This window comes from Macadamia integrifolia, chromosome 9 (genome assembly GCF_013358625.1).
Source record: "Macadamia integrifolia cultivar HAES 741 chromosome 9, SCU_Mint_v3, whole genome shotgun sequence".
Taxonomy (NCBI): Eukaryota; Viridiplantae; Streptophyta; class Magnoliopsida; order Proteales; family Proteaceae; genus Macadamia; species Macadamia integrifolia.
In genome coordinates, this window is record NC_056565.1 from 30,423,578 (window position 1) to 30,443,415 (window position 19,838).

Consider the following 19,838-nt stretch of genomic DNA (forward strand, 5'->3'; position numbering starts at 1 on the left):
GGGCTTGCAAAACTGAATGGTGTGCGTGAGGACGCATAATGTTGGGCAAGGTTGGTGCATGTGTGGGCGGGGTTTGGGCGCTCAAGGCAAGGTGTGGGGGTTTATATAGGCGGGGTTTGGGCACTCATAGAGTAACTTCTGAGAATGTGGGAGAACCAATGGTCCAATTTTGACATACCATATATCGTTGGAATCGTGAATCTGAGTATTATGCTTCTATCTAGTCACTTTAGACTGGATTCCTTCATATATGAAAAGTCATAATTAGACCCTTCTTTTCTCTTGCATGGGATTTTTACGATTTTTGGGTATGTAATGCTTCTAGGTTAGGTTACCTCAGTCAATTGTCATCTCCATTGATCAAAAGCAAGAGGTTGCGTCCATGTTCCGTAAGTCATCATAGTCGAGAGAGGGTGACAAAATTGAGTGTCTAAATTGCTCTAGCAGGGTAGAACCTTTCTTTCAGAGATTTAGGTAGAGGATTTTGCTGTTAGTCTAGGTCTCCCATAATAAAAGGTATCGACGAGAGTATATGTATAGGGTCACTTCTTGTTGGATCTCTTCTTTCTAACCGATTCACAGTATTGCGTACCCACCCGGCACTCATGCAATAGGACACTATCCACAACTTGAATAAGACTAGAACAAAAGATTGAATAAGACTAGAACAAAAGAACAGATTTTTTTTTATTTTTTTTGGCTTTTTGCAAGCTTACCAGCGGGGATCCGGGGGTGCTCAATTCTTGAGGTATTGCTATAGGGAAAAACCTATCTTTACCATACTGTGAGGCTTGGCAACCTCCATTGATACAAATATTATTGCAAGTTGTTCTTCTCAGGAATTCAATAAATGATAAAAGAAAAAGAAAATAAAGCACTCCGATTTGACAAAAGAAAGTGAAAAATAACATGGAACTGTCTCCCTGGCAACGACGCTAAAAACTTGTTTGAATTTTAAAAGTAATCGCAAGCGTACGGATCAGTGTGGCTAACAGGTCGAACACAAGGAGAGCAGCCACTTTATTTTTAGCTTCTTTTAGTAATGCGAAAGTGTAATGATTGAGATTATGGTGATCTACTTCTAACTATCGTCCTAACACAAATGCATCTAAAAGAGTCCTAACCAAGGCATCTAGGAAAATTGGAATTGAAATTGCAATAAAAATTAAATGACCTAACCATTCACATCTAACATTAACCATTCGTCATCTAGGAATTTGAATACTCAAAGTACGCAATTAAAAAGAAAATAACTGAAAGTAAAAGTGTTGAAATAAAAAGTGCTAAAAAGTAAAAAAAAGTACAAATAAAGGAGACAAAGCCAAAGAGAGGCACACGAATAGGTTTCTCTACTTAGCTTAAGAGATGCACCATAAATAATATAAGCTTCCCTACTTGACCAGAGAGTTACTCTTACAATGGCTGCTCTACTTAGCTTTAGGGGAAGGGAGACAAAGTAAATGACTTAAAGTAAATAACTGAAAGTAAAGGCAATAAAAGATGGTTCTATAGCTAGAGAGGGGCAAAGCCAACACATGAATCTAGCCAAAGACCTTGGGGGAAAGGGAAAGCATCAAAGTAAAAAACTGAAGTTTAAATCCTAAATTAAGAATAAATGGGTAGCAAGAAGAGGGAATGAGAGGGGGGGTGAGAAGACTTATAAAGAAGCATACTTACCTGAACTTTAATACTCAAACTTAAAAACTTGGTTGAGATTTGAAATACTACCCGCCCTAAACACTAGATCTAGAATGAATCAAATCTGAAATTGCTAGGCCTAAAGAAAACAAATCTAGAAGAGAAAAACTGAACTTAAAAGAGATGCTCCACAACTTATTCTTGTCACCTAGAATAAAGCCTAGAACTAGAAATTAAGATTATTACACCTTTGAATAACTTGAATTTCATAAACAAATAAACATAAAAGACTTTGCATTAATTAAATGAAACCAAATTACAAAAGTTTTAAAAGCAAAAATAAAGAACAAAAACAAGAACTAAAAAGAGAGCATAATGAAAACTAGGAGAAGAAGAGAGAAATAGAGGAAAGAAGCACAAAAGAAGGACACCCCTTTAGGGCTTGGACGATCCTCTTGTATAGGGGATAGGGGAATTTTAGTTTCCTAAAAAATGGGATTTTGGACAATCAATTGTGATGAGGTGGAAAATAGGAAATAGGAGAAAAGAGGAGAAGCCCAAGGGTGGATTACTTCAGCGATTTTGTGAGGTGGAGGGCCGAGAATGGAGAAAAAATAGGAAAGAATATAGAAGAGAGAGGGAATCCCACGATTTTTCTTCTTTTTCCTTTTTTTTTTCTTTCCTATTTTTTCTCTTTTCTTCAAATTTGAGAAAAAACCCTCTTAAACGATTTTCTTGTCTTGCTTTGATTTGATTTGGATAGTCTTTTATTGGAAATTTCATCCATACCCTTGTCTTTAAGTTGGTGGAAAATAGGAGAGAGAAAATCTCCACAAAATATCCAAAAAAGGAGAAAATCGCCCAAGGGGAAGGAGAGAGAGCGGAGTGCCCTCTATGTGGGTCCCTGTAGACACCCAATTTTGTCACACTCCTCCGGCTATGATGAAATTTGGATCTTGGACATGACTTCTGACTTTCAATCAACAGAGATGATGGACTAAGAAAACATGGAAACAATCCCCTACCTGAAAACCCTAGAAACCCCCCACGTGGGAGAGAAAAGGGTCTAATTTTGACTTTTCATTTAAGAAGGAATCTGGTCAAGATGATCGTACCGATGGATAGTGCTCGAAAATACGATTCTGATGATATATAGCACGTCAAAATTGGATGGTCGGATCTCTTGCAATCTTCCCCAAAAAATTACATTTTCCTATACGTATGCCACGCACACTGGAAAGCCTGCTGGAAACTTGGAAAAATCTCCTACCTACCCAAAATTCATCCCCTACCTACCCAAAAAACCCAAAAACATTTTCCTTCCTGAAAACCCTAAACACCCTATGAGGGAGAGAAGGTCCAATTTTGACTTTTCATATACGAAAGAATCTGGTCGAGATGATCGTACAGATGGATAGTGCTCAAAAATATGATTCTGACGATATATGGCACATTAAAATTGAACCGTCGGATCTCCCATGATCATCGATAGAAAAATTAGTGATCGCATGCGCTACGAGTGCTGGCCAGCTGGCCCAGCCTGTAAGCATGCTGTGCACTGGCTGCTACCCAGCTAGCCCTACTCACACTTGTGCTATATGCGCTGGCCAGCAGGCCAGCCCACACAGCCTGGCACACGTGCCCCCCACACAATATGGCTCATGCCCTCGCATGACCCAGCCCGTGACCCAGCACAGTATGGCCCACGGCCCTACATGACCCAGCCCATGCACCGCTGCTGCCTTGCCCCTGCTGCTGCCTGTGCCTATGTGCGTGCTACCCTGCGTGCCATGTGCTGCACACGCATGCTGCCCCGGGCGCCATGTGCTGCACATACATGCTGCCCCAGGTGCCATGTGCCACACACCATTGCCACTGGCCGCACACCCATTCCACTAGCCCGGTGGGTGAAGAGATTTCCTCTTCACCCACTTGGGACCGACTTGGGACCAAAAACCCATTTTTTGGCTAAGAATTCTCTCCCAAAGAAACCCCTTTTACCCATTGGATAAAATCCCTCTTCACCTATTTTAGTCCAAGAACCCTCTTTTGTCCGTTGGTTAAAAATTCTCGCTTTTCCCATTGGTCCGGAAGTTCTATAAATACTCCCTCCTTTGGATTTTCCACACCAAATAACCCCACCTCACTCCATAGTAGTAAAACTCTCTCTCCTCCCCTCCCCCTCTTGATTTTCTTCTAGTCTTTAGAGCGATCTTTGTCAACATCCAAAACCTTGTTCGGATCTTTGAAGTGTTCTTCGGGACTTTGAAGATCTTCAATCCAAGTTCTTAGTCCAATCTAGTTTTTGCCAAAAATAGTATGTTCTTAGCTTCCCCTTTTGAGTGTTCTTGAGCTTTACCAGAAATAGAAATCCCTCCCCCCTTGAGATTCTTTGGGTCTACGAAGAGATCTTATCAAGATCTGGAGCTCTGTTTGATTCTTCAAAGTGTTCTACGGGGCTTTGGGGATCTTCAATCCATTTTAGGTCAATCCGTCTCTTTCCAAAAACAGAAGTTCCTAACAGAAGCCCTGTCAGAGTGCCTTTGGAATCTTTTCAGAGATAGCTATTCCCAGCGGAAGCTCTGTCAGAGTGCCACCTCATCCGAAGCTCGAAAATAGCCTTCCTTAGCCAAAGCTCTATCCGATTCCAAATTCGAAAATAGCCTTCCCTAGATGAAGCTCTATCCGAACCCAAGTCCAAAAGTAACCGTTCCTAGCCGAAACTTTGTCCGTATACCATCACAGTCAACATCTCTCAAGAAAGGAAGTTGGAGATCAAGACCATCTTCCCCTAAGCCACGAGAATCCGAAAGACAGTCCTAGCCAGTACTAATCAGGGGCCCACCCCTCTTGACCCGAAACAGGTATAGTTTCTTAACCAACTTGTCATCATATAGACTTTATATAGACCTTATTTTAGTGTATATAGTAGTTTAAATTTAGTCAATGTATATATGTGTGATAACTTAGCCATGCATGTGGAATAGTAACAACTGTGGAAAATGTTTGTTCTTAAGCATCTCTAGTAGGAAGACCGGTTGAACCAGGTAGATTGAGTGCCTAACACCTTTCCAATTCTACAACCTAACACTTACCCTAAATCTCTGGACCAGACCAAATTTCGGGCCCTTTTCTCAGGAATTGGACCCACCCTAGGGTCCTAGGCCTATAACCTTAGGTGGCGACTCCAAACCCCCATTTGTATGATCCTGATCCCCATATTGGACCCTCATCGAACCCCCGTCTTGAATGACGAATTTCACTCTTATGAAATAGGCCTCCATGTATCACCAAGCGGTAATATGATAGTGCAGGGCCCACAAGGTAAGGACACATGACACACTCCCTCCCTCACATGAAAGAGAAAGAGATGACAAAGGATGGAATCGACACGCATAAAGTCCATTTCTAGCCGCTACCCTCATAGTCCCTCCTAATTTTTTGGTGTCTAGAATATTCTCTTTTTTCCCTGGGACAGTTGCAGAAGGGCTGGCCTGCATCTCGGTTCAATTCTGGTCCATTATTCTTTTTCTGACCTGAAAAGAATAATTATGTGTATGGGTGTCTAAACGAATGTGTACTTTTAATGCAACACGTTCATCTTGCTTAGAATTCATCCTCTCTGTAGCTAAAAAAAAGAAACTGGACCTCTTTATGTGTAAAATTGGAGATATGATCCCCGATAGTTCTCAAGGCCTTTAAAATACAAAACCTGCGAAATGAGAGTAAAACCCAAGGTAGCTCCAATCTAAATATGTAAAAATGCATCTTTTATACCCTAGATTTCACACATAAATGTGCTAATCAGTTGACTAACTCACCATTACTCTCTGAATTCTATTGTGCGGATCTCTAACTTAGGTGTCAAAGGACTAATCCTGGAGCCACCTTTGGGCCTTTGCCTTGTGTGATCTTGCAGGACTAACGCACAACCTTCTATAAATTCTCAACAGCAACAGATTGGTGCCATCCATGGGCACGATAAAGTAATGGTAAAGAAATATTATAATCATAAGAAAACAAAAGCAGCACTAAAAGCAATATTGGCTCAAGATATGAATGCAGGAGAGTCTTTGGAGCCTCAGCCACCTACAATTGTCAAAGGTGGAGAACAATGAGAAGGTCCCCTGGGCGAACAATGTTCGCCTGGAGACCAAACATAGAGGCAGTCTAACCCCCCACCTTCTCCAATTGGAGGGCAAGAGTATGTAACTAATGGAACATCAAGAGATCCCAGCATCCAGTTGAAACGAGTCCAAGATGAAGACCGAAGTAGCTCAGGGTTGGTAAGATCTGGCAAAAACCCTAAAAGTAGGGCAACAAGGGAGAATCCCCCAACCAGAGAAGAGGCGTGACGCACCGTAGGAGTGAGGCATGAAGAGCCACATCAGAAGGCCGATCAGAGGGCCGAAGATCAAGGGTTGAAGCAGATGATCCTCGACTTGAAACACGAAATCCAAAAAGTGGCAAACCACCAAGTAGGAACATATGAGCCAGATCTCACTAATGATACAACTTTAGTTGATGAGGTCATGAGAGATCCACTCCCTGTCGGGTTTTACTTATCGAAGTATGACACTTATGATGGAACGGGGGACCCCATCGATCATTTGGAAGGCTTTAAGGTCGCAATGCAATTCCATGGGGTCTCAGAGAACTTTATGTGTTGTGCATTTCCCTTGACATTTAGAGCAGCTGCAAGGCTGTGGTACAATCGTCTGCCATCGAAGTCGATTCATTACTTCAGCAAGCTCAGTCACATTTTTATAAAGGGTTTCTCTAGTAGCCAACCTCTCTAGAAGACGACTAACAATCTATTATTAAGCAACAATCCGAAGAATCCTTGCGGGATTATATGAAATGCTTTCATAAAGCTAAGCTCAAAATCAGAGGCTTGGATGCAAAACCTCTTACCAAGAGTAAAGAATAAAGAATTGAAAAGATCCCTGGTGAAGCATCCACTGAGAAATCTAACCTAGCTAAAAGCCCGATGTGAAAGATATATCCATATGGAAGAGACTCTGGAAGTTGAAGAAGAAGCTGAAGAAAAGACTAGAAAGTAACAAACCTCAAGAGAGGAGAATAGAGTTTCCGAAGGAAAAAGGTTACGGTCAGAGCACGAGCGTGCACCTAGTCCCTCGAAAAAGTTGGAAAGTTATGCTCCACTCAATAGAAAGAGAACTGATGTATTGATGCAAATAAAGGATTCCTCGAACGCGAAAGTACTAAAGTGGCCAGGAAAGATGGGGTGACACCCCAAAACTAGCAACATGGACAAGTGCTATCATTTCCACAGGGATCATGGCCACGACACTAAAGACTACTGGCACTTAAAGGGAGAGATAGAAAGTATAATCCGAAGAGGATACCTAGGTCTGTTCATGGACCGAGAGAAAGAATACGCCTAGGATGGCAATGATCAGAGAGACAACCGCCAAGGAGAGAGAAGGGGTCATCGTGAAAGGGGGGAACCAGCTCATAGAGATAATCGGGAGTGGCAAAGAGCTTGGACACCCAAGAGGAATAATCCTCGCCCCCAAGACGACCAAAACAGCCCAACCAAGGTGATAGCAACTATCAGCAGAGGATTAGCTGCAGGAGAAAGTTCCCTATCGACCTGAAAGGCTAAGGCCTATGCCAAAAGTGTCCACGAGACTGAGTGGTCAAATAAGAAGGCAAGGATGGGAGCAGTAATATCTTTCTTAGACGAAGACCTGGTGGGAGTGTAAACACCCCATGATGACGCTCTAGTGATAACCATGACGATCGCCAATTGCAAGGTGAAGAGAATCCTGGTGGATAATGATAGTTTAGCTGATATCCTATTCCTTGAAGCTTATCAAAATATGGGCCTAAGCAAAGAGAAGTTGAAGAAAGTTGAAAAACTTTTACAAGGGTTCTCGGGGGCTTTAGTCAAAGTCAAAGGCTCAATCGAGCTACCAGTAAGGGTGGGGACAAGGGACTGCAAAGCTTCACTGATGATAAACTTCCTGGTGGTCGCCATCACCTCTGTATACAACACCATACTTAGAAGGGTTAGTCTAAAGTTGCTGAAGGCCGTAGTCTCCTGACCCCATCTCAAGTTGAAATTTCCGACAAAGAATGGAATTAGAGAATGCAGAGGTGATCAAGAGGTGTCCTGAAAGTTCTATGCTACCATATTATCGGGAAAAGAGAAACCTAGCGAAGCGCTACCAATAGAAGACCTGTGGGATGAATCCAACCCTCAAAGAGGGGAACCAAATAAGGGCCTGGAGGATCTCGTCCAGGTCGATATTGAAAAAGGGGACTCGACCCATCAAGTTCAGGTCGGGGCGTTAATGTACGAAAAGCAGCGGAACGAGGCCACATCGTTTCTCCGAGCTAATTCCAACATCTTCGCTTGGAAAGCCTCAGACATGCTTGGAATAGCCTGAGAGGTAATAGAGCATCAACTAAGTGTTGATCCAATGAAGAAACTAGTAAAAGGACCTTTTCCCCTGAAAGGTAGCATAAGATAAATGCAGAGGTAGAAAAGTTGCTGAAGGCCAAGTTCATTTAGGAGATTCGGTATCCCGAGTGGATCTCCAACATAGTGATGGTTCCGAAAGTAAATGGGAAATGGAGGATATGTATAAACTTCATGGATCTGAACAAAGCCTGCCCGAAGGATAGCTACCCCCCCCAAAGATAGACCTCCTAATTGATGCAACCTCGGGACACGAGATATTGAGCTTTATGGATGCTTATTCAGGATACAACCAGATTAAAATGAGTGAGGCTAATGTCCCTATTTGAGATTTAAAAGTAACCACAAGTGTACTGATTATCGTAGCTATGGGTCGAACACAAGGAGGCAGCCACTTAATTTTTATCTTCTTCTAGTAATGCGAAAGTGTATGGATTGATGATTGTGATCTATTTCTAACTACCGCCCTAAAACACATGCATCTAAAATAACGTCCTATCCAACACAACTAGGGAAATTGGAATTACAATTGAAATTAAAAACCTAACCATTCATTATCTAACTCTAACCATTCATCATCTAGGAATTTAAATACTCAAAACAAGGCAATAAAGAAAAAAAGTAAAAAAAAAAAGTGTTGAAATAAAATAAACAAAATAAAAAGGAAATAAAGCTAGAGAGAGGCACACAAGTAAGTATCTCTACTTAGCCCAAGGGATGCACCACCTATAGTACGAGCTTCCCTACTTGACTAGAGAGTACTCTTACAAGGACTTTTCTACTTGGCTTTAGGGAAAGGGATGTAATATAAATAATCAAAGTAAAAGGATGGTTCAATGGCTAGAGAGGGGAAAAGCCAGCTAGGGAAAGGTCCCTCTAGCCAAGGACCTTGGGGGAAAGGGAAAGCATCAAAGTAAAACTGAAAATTAAAATCCTAAATTAAGAATGAATGGGTAGCAAGAAGAGGGAATGAGAAGGGGGATGAGAAAACTACTATAGAAGCCTATTTACCTGAACTTCAATCCTTGAATAAAAAACTTGATCGATTTGAAATACTACCAGCCCTAAAAACCAAATCTGAAATTGCTAGGTCTGGAGAAAACAAATCTTAAAGCGAAACTTGCACTTGAACAGAGATGCTCCAAAGCTTGGTTCTTATCACCAAGATCTAAGCCTTGAACTAGTAAATTAAAATTATTATAACTTGAATAGCTAAACAAATAAACATAAAAGACTTTGCATTAATTTAATGAAACCAATTACAAAAGTGTTTAAAGGGAAAATAAAGAACTAAAACTAGAACTTAAAAGAGAGTATAACAAATTAGGAGAAGAAGAGAAGAGAAGCACAAGAGAAGGACTCCCACTTTGGCTTGGTTGACTCCCTTTTTATAGGGAATAGGGGAGAGAAGAGAAGGACGTCCAAGTTAGGGTCCTTTGGACAATTTTGAAGAGGTGGAGGGAAGAGGAGAGAAAATAGGAAAGAGGAGGTTCCCACAATTTTTCTTTCCTTTTTTCCTATATTTTCTCTTTATTTTCTATTTTCTCTCTCTTCTTCATGCATGGCAGCCACTCTTAGATGATTTTCTTCTCTTTCTTTGATGGATTTGGGAAATCTTCTATTTGAATTGGAAATTTCATCCATGCCCCTTGTCTTTTAAGTGGAAAGTAGGAGATCTTCAACCAAATCTCCAAAAAGTAGGAGATCTTGCGTTCAATGCCTAAAGGAGAGAGAAAATGGCACCCAATGTGGGTCCCTCCTACGTTTTTGGAATTTGGACTGTCTCTTGTACCTCTGGGACAACTGCAGAAGAAGGGCTAGGCCTGTATCTTGGTCTATTCTGAGCCATTATTCTTTTTCTGGCCTAACGAGAATAATCACGTGTACGGGTGTCTAAACGAATGTGCACTTTTAATGTGACACATCTATCTTACTCAGAATTTCATCCTCCTCATAGCCATGAAAAGAAACGTGACCTCTTTATGTGTAAAATTGGAGATATGGCACCCAATATTCCCCAAGATCTTTTAAATACAAAATCTGCAAAAGAGAGAAAAACCCAAGATAGCGCCATTCTAAATATGTAAAAATGCACACTTTACTACCTAAGATTTCACACATAAATGTGCTCATCAGAATTCCTTCACACTTAGACTTTGCTAGTCCTCGCGCAAAACAAAAAGAATAAAAAGTAAAAAAAAAATCTCACTTTCATAGGAATCACGGTTGCACTTATCATGTTCAACAAGCCTTTAAACCATGAGATCACCCCTAGAGGATGAGTTGTGTCTCATGGGTGTTTGCAGTGCATATACGCCCAAAAGTTAGAAAAAAACAAATCCCAACCTTGGCTAAAGGTAAGGGCCATACCGATCCAGAGCAAAGATAAGTCCTCTTACACTATATCTAGGGACACCCACACTTGAATTTCTATTAACCCATATCAATTCCAGACACCAGCATATTTCTTAATTCGGAACTCACCATATCTCTTCTAAAACATCCTTATCTTATGGCAAGACCACTTGTGAAGTAATAGGGAACCAAGGACTAAGGCATTAGAGTGTTTTTACTAAACATGTTACCAAGGCATTGATGACATTTTCACAGACTTTCCTGCTGTGTGGTTTTTTTTTTAAATAATAAACTCTATCCTACTCCACTATTGTTGGCCCGAATGACATGATGGAGCAAACACCAGACATCCAAGTTACTATATAGCTTCATTTTTTGCATATTCCCACATAGACAGTGATGCCAGAGTTCTTTCAGAAATTTCTTCCTAAGAGTTTCGATCAAGACAGCACGCGTCCTGAGGCGCAATGTCCTGTCTAGTTCTAAGGAAATCAACTCTTATTTTTCATTTATATCACTTTTCACACTTCATTTAAAATTGTGTACTTGTCAACTCATGCCAATCTAAAAAGGTCTCAACTCCAAATCAAAAGTCTAAGGAACCCACAGACTTACATATGGTTCAACACAGTAAAACAAGGGTCTTATTTTTCAAAAGAGAGTCTCACCTCAAGACACAAGCTTGTATCTTTTTTCTCAACAAGGTTTTTATGCATTCAATTGGGTACCTTAATCAAAATTATTACTTTCATACATCAAGCAACCAAATGGTATGATCATTAGCCAAAGCCAAAGTAGGACTTCATCCTTAGCAAGCAAAAAAACAAAAAACAAAAACAAAAAAGGGGAAGAAAAAAAAATAAAAACAAAAAGAACTGGTTTTCCTCCCCCACACTTAAGTCATGTAATGTCTTAAATGCATGAGGAAATAATTAAAAGCAAAGACAATGCAAGGGGGTCATACCAGGTGAAAATTTAGTCATTTGTGTAAAGAGGTTCATGGAGATCCATGACCTCTTCACTAGCCGTAGTAGGAAGTTCGAGGAATGATTTTAAACGCTGACCATTAACCTTCGAAATTACCCCTAGTCCTGGATTCAAAATCTCCACAACCCCATGGGGATAGACATTATGGACAATAAATGGGTTATCCCATTAGGATTTAAGCTTACCAGGGAAAAAGTGCAACCGAGAGTTGTACAATAAGACCTTATCACCAATCACAAAAGATTTGTACAAAATGTGCTTAACATAGAAGGCTTTGGTCTTTTCCTTGTAAATCCTAGAACTGTCATTAGCATCATTCCTAAGTTCCACCAACTCAAATAGTTGGAGATACGATGAATACCCGCATCAGACAATAATTGAGTTTCTTGATGGCCTAAAAGGCCTTATGCTCTAATTCAGTCTTGAATGCAGTCCGATGGACCCACAAGGCATCAATAAGCCTAACAGACCAATTCTTACGGTTGGGATTAACAGTTTTCTCTAAGATTTACTTGATTTTCCTATTAGACACCTCCACTTGGCTACTAGTTTGGGGGTGATAAGGGGTAGCTAACTTATGGGTGATCCCATACTTTTTCATCAAGGCCTCAAAAGGTCAATTACAAAAATGAGTACCCCTATCACTAATTATAGCACCTGGTGTACCAAAGCGCTAAAAGATGTTTTCTTTGTGAAACTGGACCACTACTTTGTGGTGATTAGATTTACAAGGTATGACCTATATCCAGTTAGAAACATAATCAATGGCCAAAAGTATGTACAAATTCTTGAAGGAATTAGAGAATGGTCTATGAAATCGATGCTCCACACATTAAAGATCTCAACTCCAAAATAGGGTTAAGGGGCTTTATGTTCCTCTTATTGATATGGCTGAAAAACTGGCAGGCAGGACAAGGCTTGCAAAAATCAAAGGCACCTCGAAAAAGAGTGGGCTAATAAAATTCGCATTGGCGAACCTTTGCGGCAGTCTTCTTAGGGCCAAAGTGTCCACCACTTGCATGATCATGGAAAAAAGATAAAATTGAGTGTCGCTCATGATCAGGCACATAATGTTTGATAATTTGGTCAGGAAAAACTTTGAAAAGTCCTAAAAGAAATGCTTAACTTGGGAAAGGAATCGATACCTATCTTAAGAGACCAGTGATCGGAGTCACACCAGAAACTAAAAAGTTGACAATGTCAGCAAACCATGGTTTACTTGACACTGCAAATAACTATTCATCTGGAAAATTCTCATTGACTGGAGAATCGACTGTTCAGGAATTGGAAAGCCGGAATAAATGTTCTGCAACTAGGTTTTCAACTCCTTTCTTATCCCTGATTTCCAAATCAAACTCTTGCTAAAGTAAAATCTACCTAATAAAATAGGCTTTGGCATCCTTCTTCTAAACAAGGTATCTAAAAGCGGAATGATCAGTATACACCACCACATGTGAACCAACTAAGTAAGATCAAAACTTTTCTAGCGCAAACACAACAGCTAAAAATTCTTTTTTAGTGGTTGTATAGTTGAGTTGTGCATCATTTAAGGTCCTACTAGCATAGTAAATGACAGTGGATAGCTTATTAATCCTTTGACCCAAAACTGCTCCTATGGCGAAATCTGAAGCATCACACATCAATTCAAAAGGTTCAGTCCAAACAGGTGGTTGAACAATGGGTGAATTGGTCAACTCCTTCTTAAGTCGCTTGAAGGATTCTAGGCACTCTTTAGAAAACTCAAAAGTTTGATATTTGGCAAGAAGTGCAGTGAGAGGCCAGGCTATCTGAGTAAAGTATTTAATAAACCTTCTATAGAAGCCAGCATGGCCCAAAAAAGACCGAAAGTCCTTAACAGATTGAGAAGGTGGTAAATTATCAATTAAATTTACTTTGGCTCTATCTACCTTAATTCCCTCCTTAGGTACTGTATGGCCTAAAATACTATCAGATTTTACCATAAAATGACATTTCTCCCAATTCAAAACTAAATCCTTTGATATGCACATTTTCAACATAAGGGAAAGATGGTGAAGACACTCATAATAGGAAATTCCCATGAATCGAAAAGTCATCCATAAATACTTCTAAGAATATTTTGACTATGTCATAAAAGATGCTCATTATGCATTGTTGGAACGTAACAGAGGCATTGCAAAGCCCAAAGGGCATATGCCTGTAAGCAAATGTCCCATACGGGTATGTAAAAGTGGTCTTATGTTGGTCATCTAAAGCAATTGGAGTCTAGTTATAGCCAGAATATCTATCAAGAAAACAATAGTACTCATGTCCAGCTAACCTCTATAACATGTGGTCAATAAATGGCAATGGGAAGTGGTCCTTCCAGGTTGCTGCATTAAGTTTCCTGTAGTCTATACACACTCTCCACCTTATTTGGACACGGGTTGGAATTAGTTTCGTTATTGGCATTGGGAACTACAGTAACACCAGATTTCTTAGGCACTATGTGAACTGGGCTTACCTATTGGCTATCAGAAATAGAATAAATCATTCCATGATCAAAGCACTTTAGGATCTCTTTCTTAATGGCTTTTATCATCACTGGATTAGCTTTTCTTTGGGGTTCCGTGGATGATTTGGAATCTTCCATAAGATGTATATGATGTTACACAATAGAAGGACTTTTACCCTTGATATAAGCCATGGCCCATCCTAGGGCTTCCTTATTGTCTTTTAACACTTTAAGTAATTCCTCTTCTTGTCTTGAAGTCAAATCTGAAGAAATTATTACCGTAAGAATCTAGTCAGGCCCTAAGAAAGCATACCTTAAATTAAATGGCAACTCCTTAAGATCTAGCTTAAGGAGCTCAACTATAGAAAGTTTAAGAATGGAATTGGAAGGAGATCCTAAGGGCTCCACAGGTGTGTGAAGACTCAAGACTTTAGAAAAGAAATTTTCATTATTCTCATCCAATTTATCCATACATTCTTGGAATTTTGAATCAAAATCAATATCAAAGTTGATAATTAAATCATCTAAAAAATCTTCCTAGAATTATTGGGATCTCATCCTTAGTTGAGAAGGGATTGGTATCTAACATAATGAAATCAATAGGGAAAATAAATTCCCCCACCTTAAGTAAGACATCGTCAACCATCCCTTTAGGAATCTTAACAGACCTATCTACCAATTGAAGAGTAGTTCTAGTGGCTTTCAATACTCCCAATCCTAGTTGCTTATACACATGGTAAGGTAAAAGGTTTACACTTGTACCAAGGTAAAGTAAGGCATGCTCAATGTAGGTGTTGCCTATGACACAAGCTATGGTAGGGCTCCCTGGATCCTTATACTTGGTGGCTATAAGCTAAGTAATTATGGAACTAATGTTACCTACTAAAAATGTTTTTTAGGCACACTAATGATACGTTTATGAGTATAAAAATCTTTCAAGACCTTTGCATAGGTGGGGATTTGGGATATCGCATCTAAAAGAGGGATGTTCACTTCTACCTTTTTGAAGAGTTCTAAAATCTTGTCCATGGAAGCAGTCTTCTTTTTGTTTACCAAGCAATTAGGAAAGGGGATAGGGGGAACATAAGGACTATTAGGGATTTTCTCTTTTTTAGAATATTTTTGGTTTCCTCAATCAAATCATCTTCAGTGGCTTTAGGTTCATTAGACGAACCTAGAACAAAAGGCACATTTGTGTTCTCAATAGAAGGAGAGTTAATAGGATTAATAGATGGAGAGGATTTAGGAACACTCTATTAGTACTCTTGGCCACTCCCAAGGGCATAAACAGCATAACATTGGTTGGAAGGCACTTGTTGGGTTTGACCTTATACAACATTCAATGATGCATTAGTTGGTGCTTGTGAACTAACACACTATTGAGGTTTGGCACTAGTTGACTGGACAAGGTTCCTTTCTCCCTCTCATGCAAAATTGAGTCAACTTGGGAGAGTTCTCTTGTAAGATTTTGATGGCTTTTCATAAGGAGAGCCATATTTTTTTTCAAGTCACTCAATCTGCTTGCCTCTCCAGTGTTGGTAAACCCAGGGGGTTGCTGATAATATGATAGGAGAGGGGACCTAGGGAAACTAGCCTGAGGTCCTACATTTGGCCTAAGAAAAGTATTTTAGATAAAAGACTGTTGTGCAAAGGGAGGCCTTTGGGGTCCAGGTTGACCATGATTATGGAAATTGGAAGGCCTTTCTTGCTTGCTCTTGTTCTAGGAGAAATTTGGGTGATTTCTCCACCCTGGATTGTAAGTGTTACTATATAGATTATTCTGATATAAAGCATTCATAGTTTCATTGGAAGTACCCCTAGAGGTGTTGGTGCATTCTTCTATAACATGTCCAGGGGACTGGCACCAAGTGCACATATTAACCAAATTGACTGATGATGGCTCTTTAAGAATATAACCTCAATCCTTTTGATTAGGCTATCCAAGTGGGCTTCCTTGCTACTAACCCATCCACAAAATATCCTTTCCCTTCTATGGTTCTTTCACTTTCTTGGGTTGATTCCCACTCACAGGTTTTGTCAACTAAGTCAAGTAAGAATTCCCATAACAACAACTGCGTAGTGCAGTTGGTGAACTGTTGTGTGCAAAAATCCCATGCTCACCAAGAGGTCTTGAGTTCGAACCCCCTAGTTGTTACCTGCTTCCCTCCCTACCTATCAAAAAAAAAGTTAGAATTCCCATGCCTTTCCTTCATCTGTAAAGGATTTGAGTCCCCTAGGGCATATAGACTCTGTCATTTTTTTTAGTTGGCTAATTAATACCCTCATAAATTATTTGGCATAAATGGCATAAGTCTAGGCCATGGTGAGGGCATTCTTGGAGTAGATCCTTGAATCTCTTCATAAGTTTAGAAAAGGACTCACTAGGCTTTTGCCTAAACTGAAGGATATGACTTCTAAGCTTATTGGTCTTGTGAGTTGGGAAAAACTTCTTGAGGAAGACAACTATGAACTGTTCCTATGTGGTTATGAAATTTGTGGGTAACCCACCCATAAAACCACTTCTTAGCTTGGTCTTTCAATGCAAAAGTGATGAACCTAGGCTTAATAGCATCATCAGAAAGCTATTAGATTTTAATTAGAACATATACCTCATTCAAATTCCCTTACAAATAAATATGCATCCTCAGAGGTCAGCACATGGAAGTGGGGCAACATAGTGATGTACTAAGATTTGAGCTCATAATTATTGCACTGGCCATGTGGTAGAACTATGCAGGAAGGTTGGACTGCTGTAGCAGGGTAGAACCTATCTTTCAGAGTAGTAGGAGGGGGTTGTGGTGGATGGTTTTGTTGTTTGTCTAGGTCTCCCATAATGAATGGTATTGATAAGAGTATATGTATAAGGTCCCTATTTGTTGGATTTCTCCTTTCTAACTGATTCATAGTATTTACGTACCCACCCAGCACTCATGCAATAGAACACTACCTACACCTTGGATAAGACTAGCACAAGCACAAAAGAATGGAAAATATATATATTTTTAATTTTTTGGCTTTTTGCGAGCTTAATGGCAGGGAATAGGGGTTCCTCAATTTCTAAGATACTGCTACAGGGCGAAACTTGTCTTTACCATACTGTGAGGCTTGGTGACCTCTACCGATACAACTATTATTGCAAGTTCTTCTCAGGAATTCAATAAATGATAAAAGAAAAAGAAAATAAAGCACTTTGATATATCAAAAAAATGCGAAAAATAACATAGAACTGTCTACTCGGTAATGACACCAAAAATTTATTTGAGATTTAAAAGTAATCACAAGCGTACGGTTCATCATAGCTATGGGTCGAACACAAGGAGGCAATCACTTTATTTTTAGCTTCTTCTAGTAATGCAAAAGTGTGTGAATTGATGATTGTGATCTACTTCTAACTACTGCCCTAAAACACATGCATCTAAAATAATGTCCTAACCAACACAGCTAGGAAAATTAGAATTGCAATTGAATTTAAAAACCTAACCATTCATCATCTGGGAATTTAAATACTCCAAGAAAGGTAATAAAGTAAAAAGTAAAAGAAAAGTGCTGAAATAAAATAAACCAAATTAAAGGGAATAAAGCTAGAGAGAGGCACACAAGTAGGTATCTCTACTTAGCCCGAGGGATGCAAAGTTAAAGGAGTCAAAGGAGAGGAATCAACTATACTCTCACCACTGGTACAACTCTTACGTTTTTTACTACTTGATTCAGAATTAATAGCAAGAAGAGCTTCTGCTTGGATATCATCAGATACTTTCTCACAAGGGGCAACATCATGACCACTAACCTTAGCTAAATGATACTTGAGGTGAGTGACCCCTCCATAAACTTATTTTTTACAAAATTTGCATTTGAAATGTGAACTATCAAGTGGCTTAGCATGTTGCCAAAACTTATCTTTTTGCCTTCCCATTTTTCCTATTTGTTGAAAGTTGAAACACAAAAAAATAACATAAAAATTATTTCATATAAACAAACAAACAAATCATATTAATAATTACATTATATAAGCAAATAGCCTTTGGATGATTAAAGAATCAAGTTTTCAAGTCCCACCAACATGCATAGCCTATACAATAGCATGGGTCATTTACACCTTATGATCAAGGAAACCTCTCTTGATGTGTAGTCCAAAGAAAACATACTAAGAATACTAAGATTTTTGCATTATGAGTAGAACATAATAGCAGAAATTCATTCGATTACTGTGCTGATACAGAGATTTTAATCTGATAAACCTAAGTTTGAATGCCCCGATATGCCAGAGGTATAACACCTCTAATAATTAAAAGAACAGAACCAGAAAAGACATTCTGATCCAGAACATGAATCATCCATGATAAACTCTAGAGGAGAATAACACAGTGATAGAAACAGCCAAGTGGGGCAGCAGACTTACTTAATAGAGGATGTCGTTTTTCTTTTATTTCTGATTGCTCCAATTTCTTGCAAGTTTTGTATTGCCCACTCTGTGCAACATAGTTTAGTTCCTCAACAATTGCCTGGAAGGAATGGATAGTGTGAAAATAAATTACGTGATGACATGGTTAGAAAGACACTAGCAAAAAGGAGCAATGGCCATTGAGAAAACGGCCTTACTCCTTACTACTTCGATAGTCCACAGAGGCTATTGTACTCAATTTTTTTCTTTTGATTCGAAATAAAAACCTTAAAGTAGTTAAAGGAAATTTACAAGACATTTGTCTTTTGTAAGCATGTAGTTAAAGTGTTAAACTGAAATCGTGATTTCACAAATTTCATTCAATTAAAAAAAAAATCCAAATCTATGAAACAAAAGTGTTGCTGAACAAAAAAAAAAAAAAAAAAGGATTTTGAGATGAGATCATGAGACATGAGGGGATGGTGAAGAAAAGTAAAACATAAAAACCGATCGATAGGATGTCTCACCCGAAACCAAAAGTAGATGCTGGGATAAGCCCTAATTCTTCGAGAATTTTCGAGTTGCTGTAAGAGCTAGGGCTCTGGTTCTGAGTCTTCTGACCAGTTATGAGCTATAAATTTTAACACAGAGAGGGCAGTTAGATACAATCAGAGAAAAACTCCTATGACAGATGATCTTTGGCGTGAAGAGAGAGAGAGAGAGAGAGAGAGAGAGAATTAGGGTTTGGAGTTCACTTAGAAGTGGTGAGGCTTTTACTAGATAGACGTCCCCAAGTCTGGTGAGCAGACAAGAATGAGATGAAAACAAAGATATGGCGGTGCCGCGGTGGAGATTGAGAGATGAACGAGGTAACCATTGGGGTTAAACCATTTCTTCACTTTTAGGAGACATTCACGGGCTTTCTAATTCAACCATTCAACTGATCAACTCCGATTATAGCAAATTCTGGTAGGAAGGAAGTGGATCAGAAGGAGTGAGGTCACGAGTAGCCCGTAGCCTCAAGAGTCCACGGACCGGCAGAAGCCCTAGAACCAGAAGATGCCGTAAGTGGAAAGTGGAAAGTGGAAACCCAAAAGGCCAAAACCCGACTTCAAAGTTTGGTTTTGCTTTTTTTTTTTAAGTGGGTTAATGGTAACCGAATAATTTGATTTAATCCGGTTCATCATGATTTATTTGCATTTTATATTCACTTTAGAAAAAATCGCAAATTTTACCGATTTTTATTTTTTATTTGGATTCGATCAGAAATTTTCATTTAATTCGGAAAAATTCGATTCAAATTATTCGGCCGAATTGCTGACTTGGTTCTCACTCTAGAGAAATCCATCTTCCCATTATTTTGTGGTCCATATTTTATTTTCCCGAAATTTAAAAAAAAAAAATCAAGACCACTCGTCTTCTCCTATGGCCTACGCTTATTTCTTCTGGTCTGTTAGTCAAGTTCAGGCGTTGCCTGGAAAATGGAGTGCTGCTGTTGTGCCACACTATCAACGTCTTCTTCTTCAACCATTCTCAACCTTCAGGTAATCTCAAAT

The 19,838-nt window shown here is 39.4% G+C and overlaps 1 protein-coding gene and 1 non-coding gene across 2 annotated transcripts; both read left to right on the forward strand.

Moving 5' to 3' along the window:
* Window positions 1-7,397: 7,397 nt before the first annotated feature.
* LOC122089696 lies at window positions 7,398-7,709 on the forward strand. The gene has a single exon (XM_042659396.1). It carries the CDS (start codon window positions 7,398-7,400, stop codon window positions 7,707-7,709), a length of 312 nt encoding a protein of 103 aa, XP_042515330.1.
* Window positions 7,710-16,216: 8,507 nt separating this feature from the next.
* Window positions 16,217-16,323, forward strand: LOC122090266. Its single transcript, XR_006143505.1, has one exon. It is a non-coding gene; the product is annotated as a small nucleolar RNA R71 (small nucleolar RNA).
* Window positions 16,324-19,838: the final 3,515 nt, after the last annotated feature.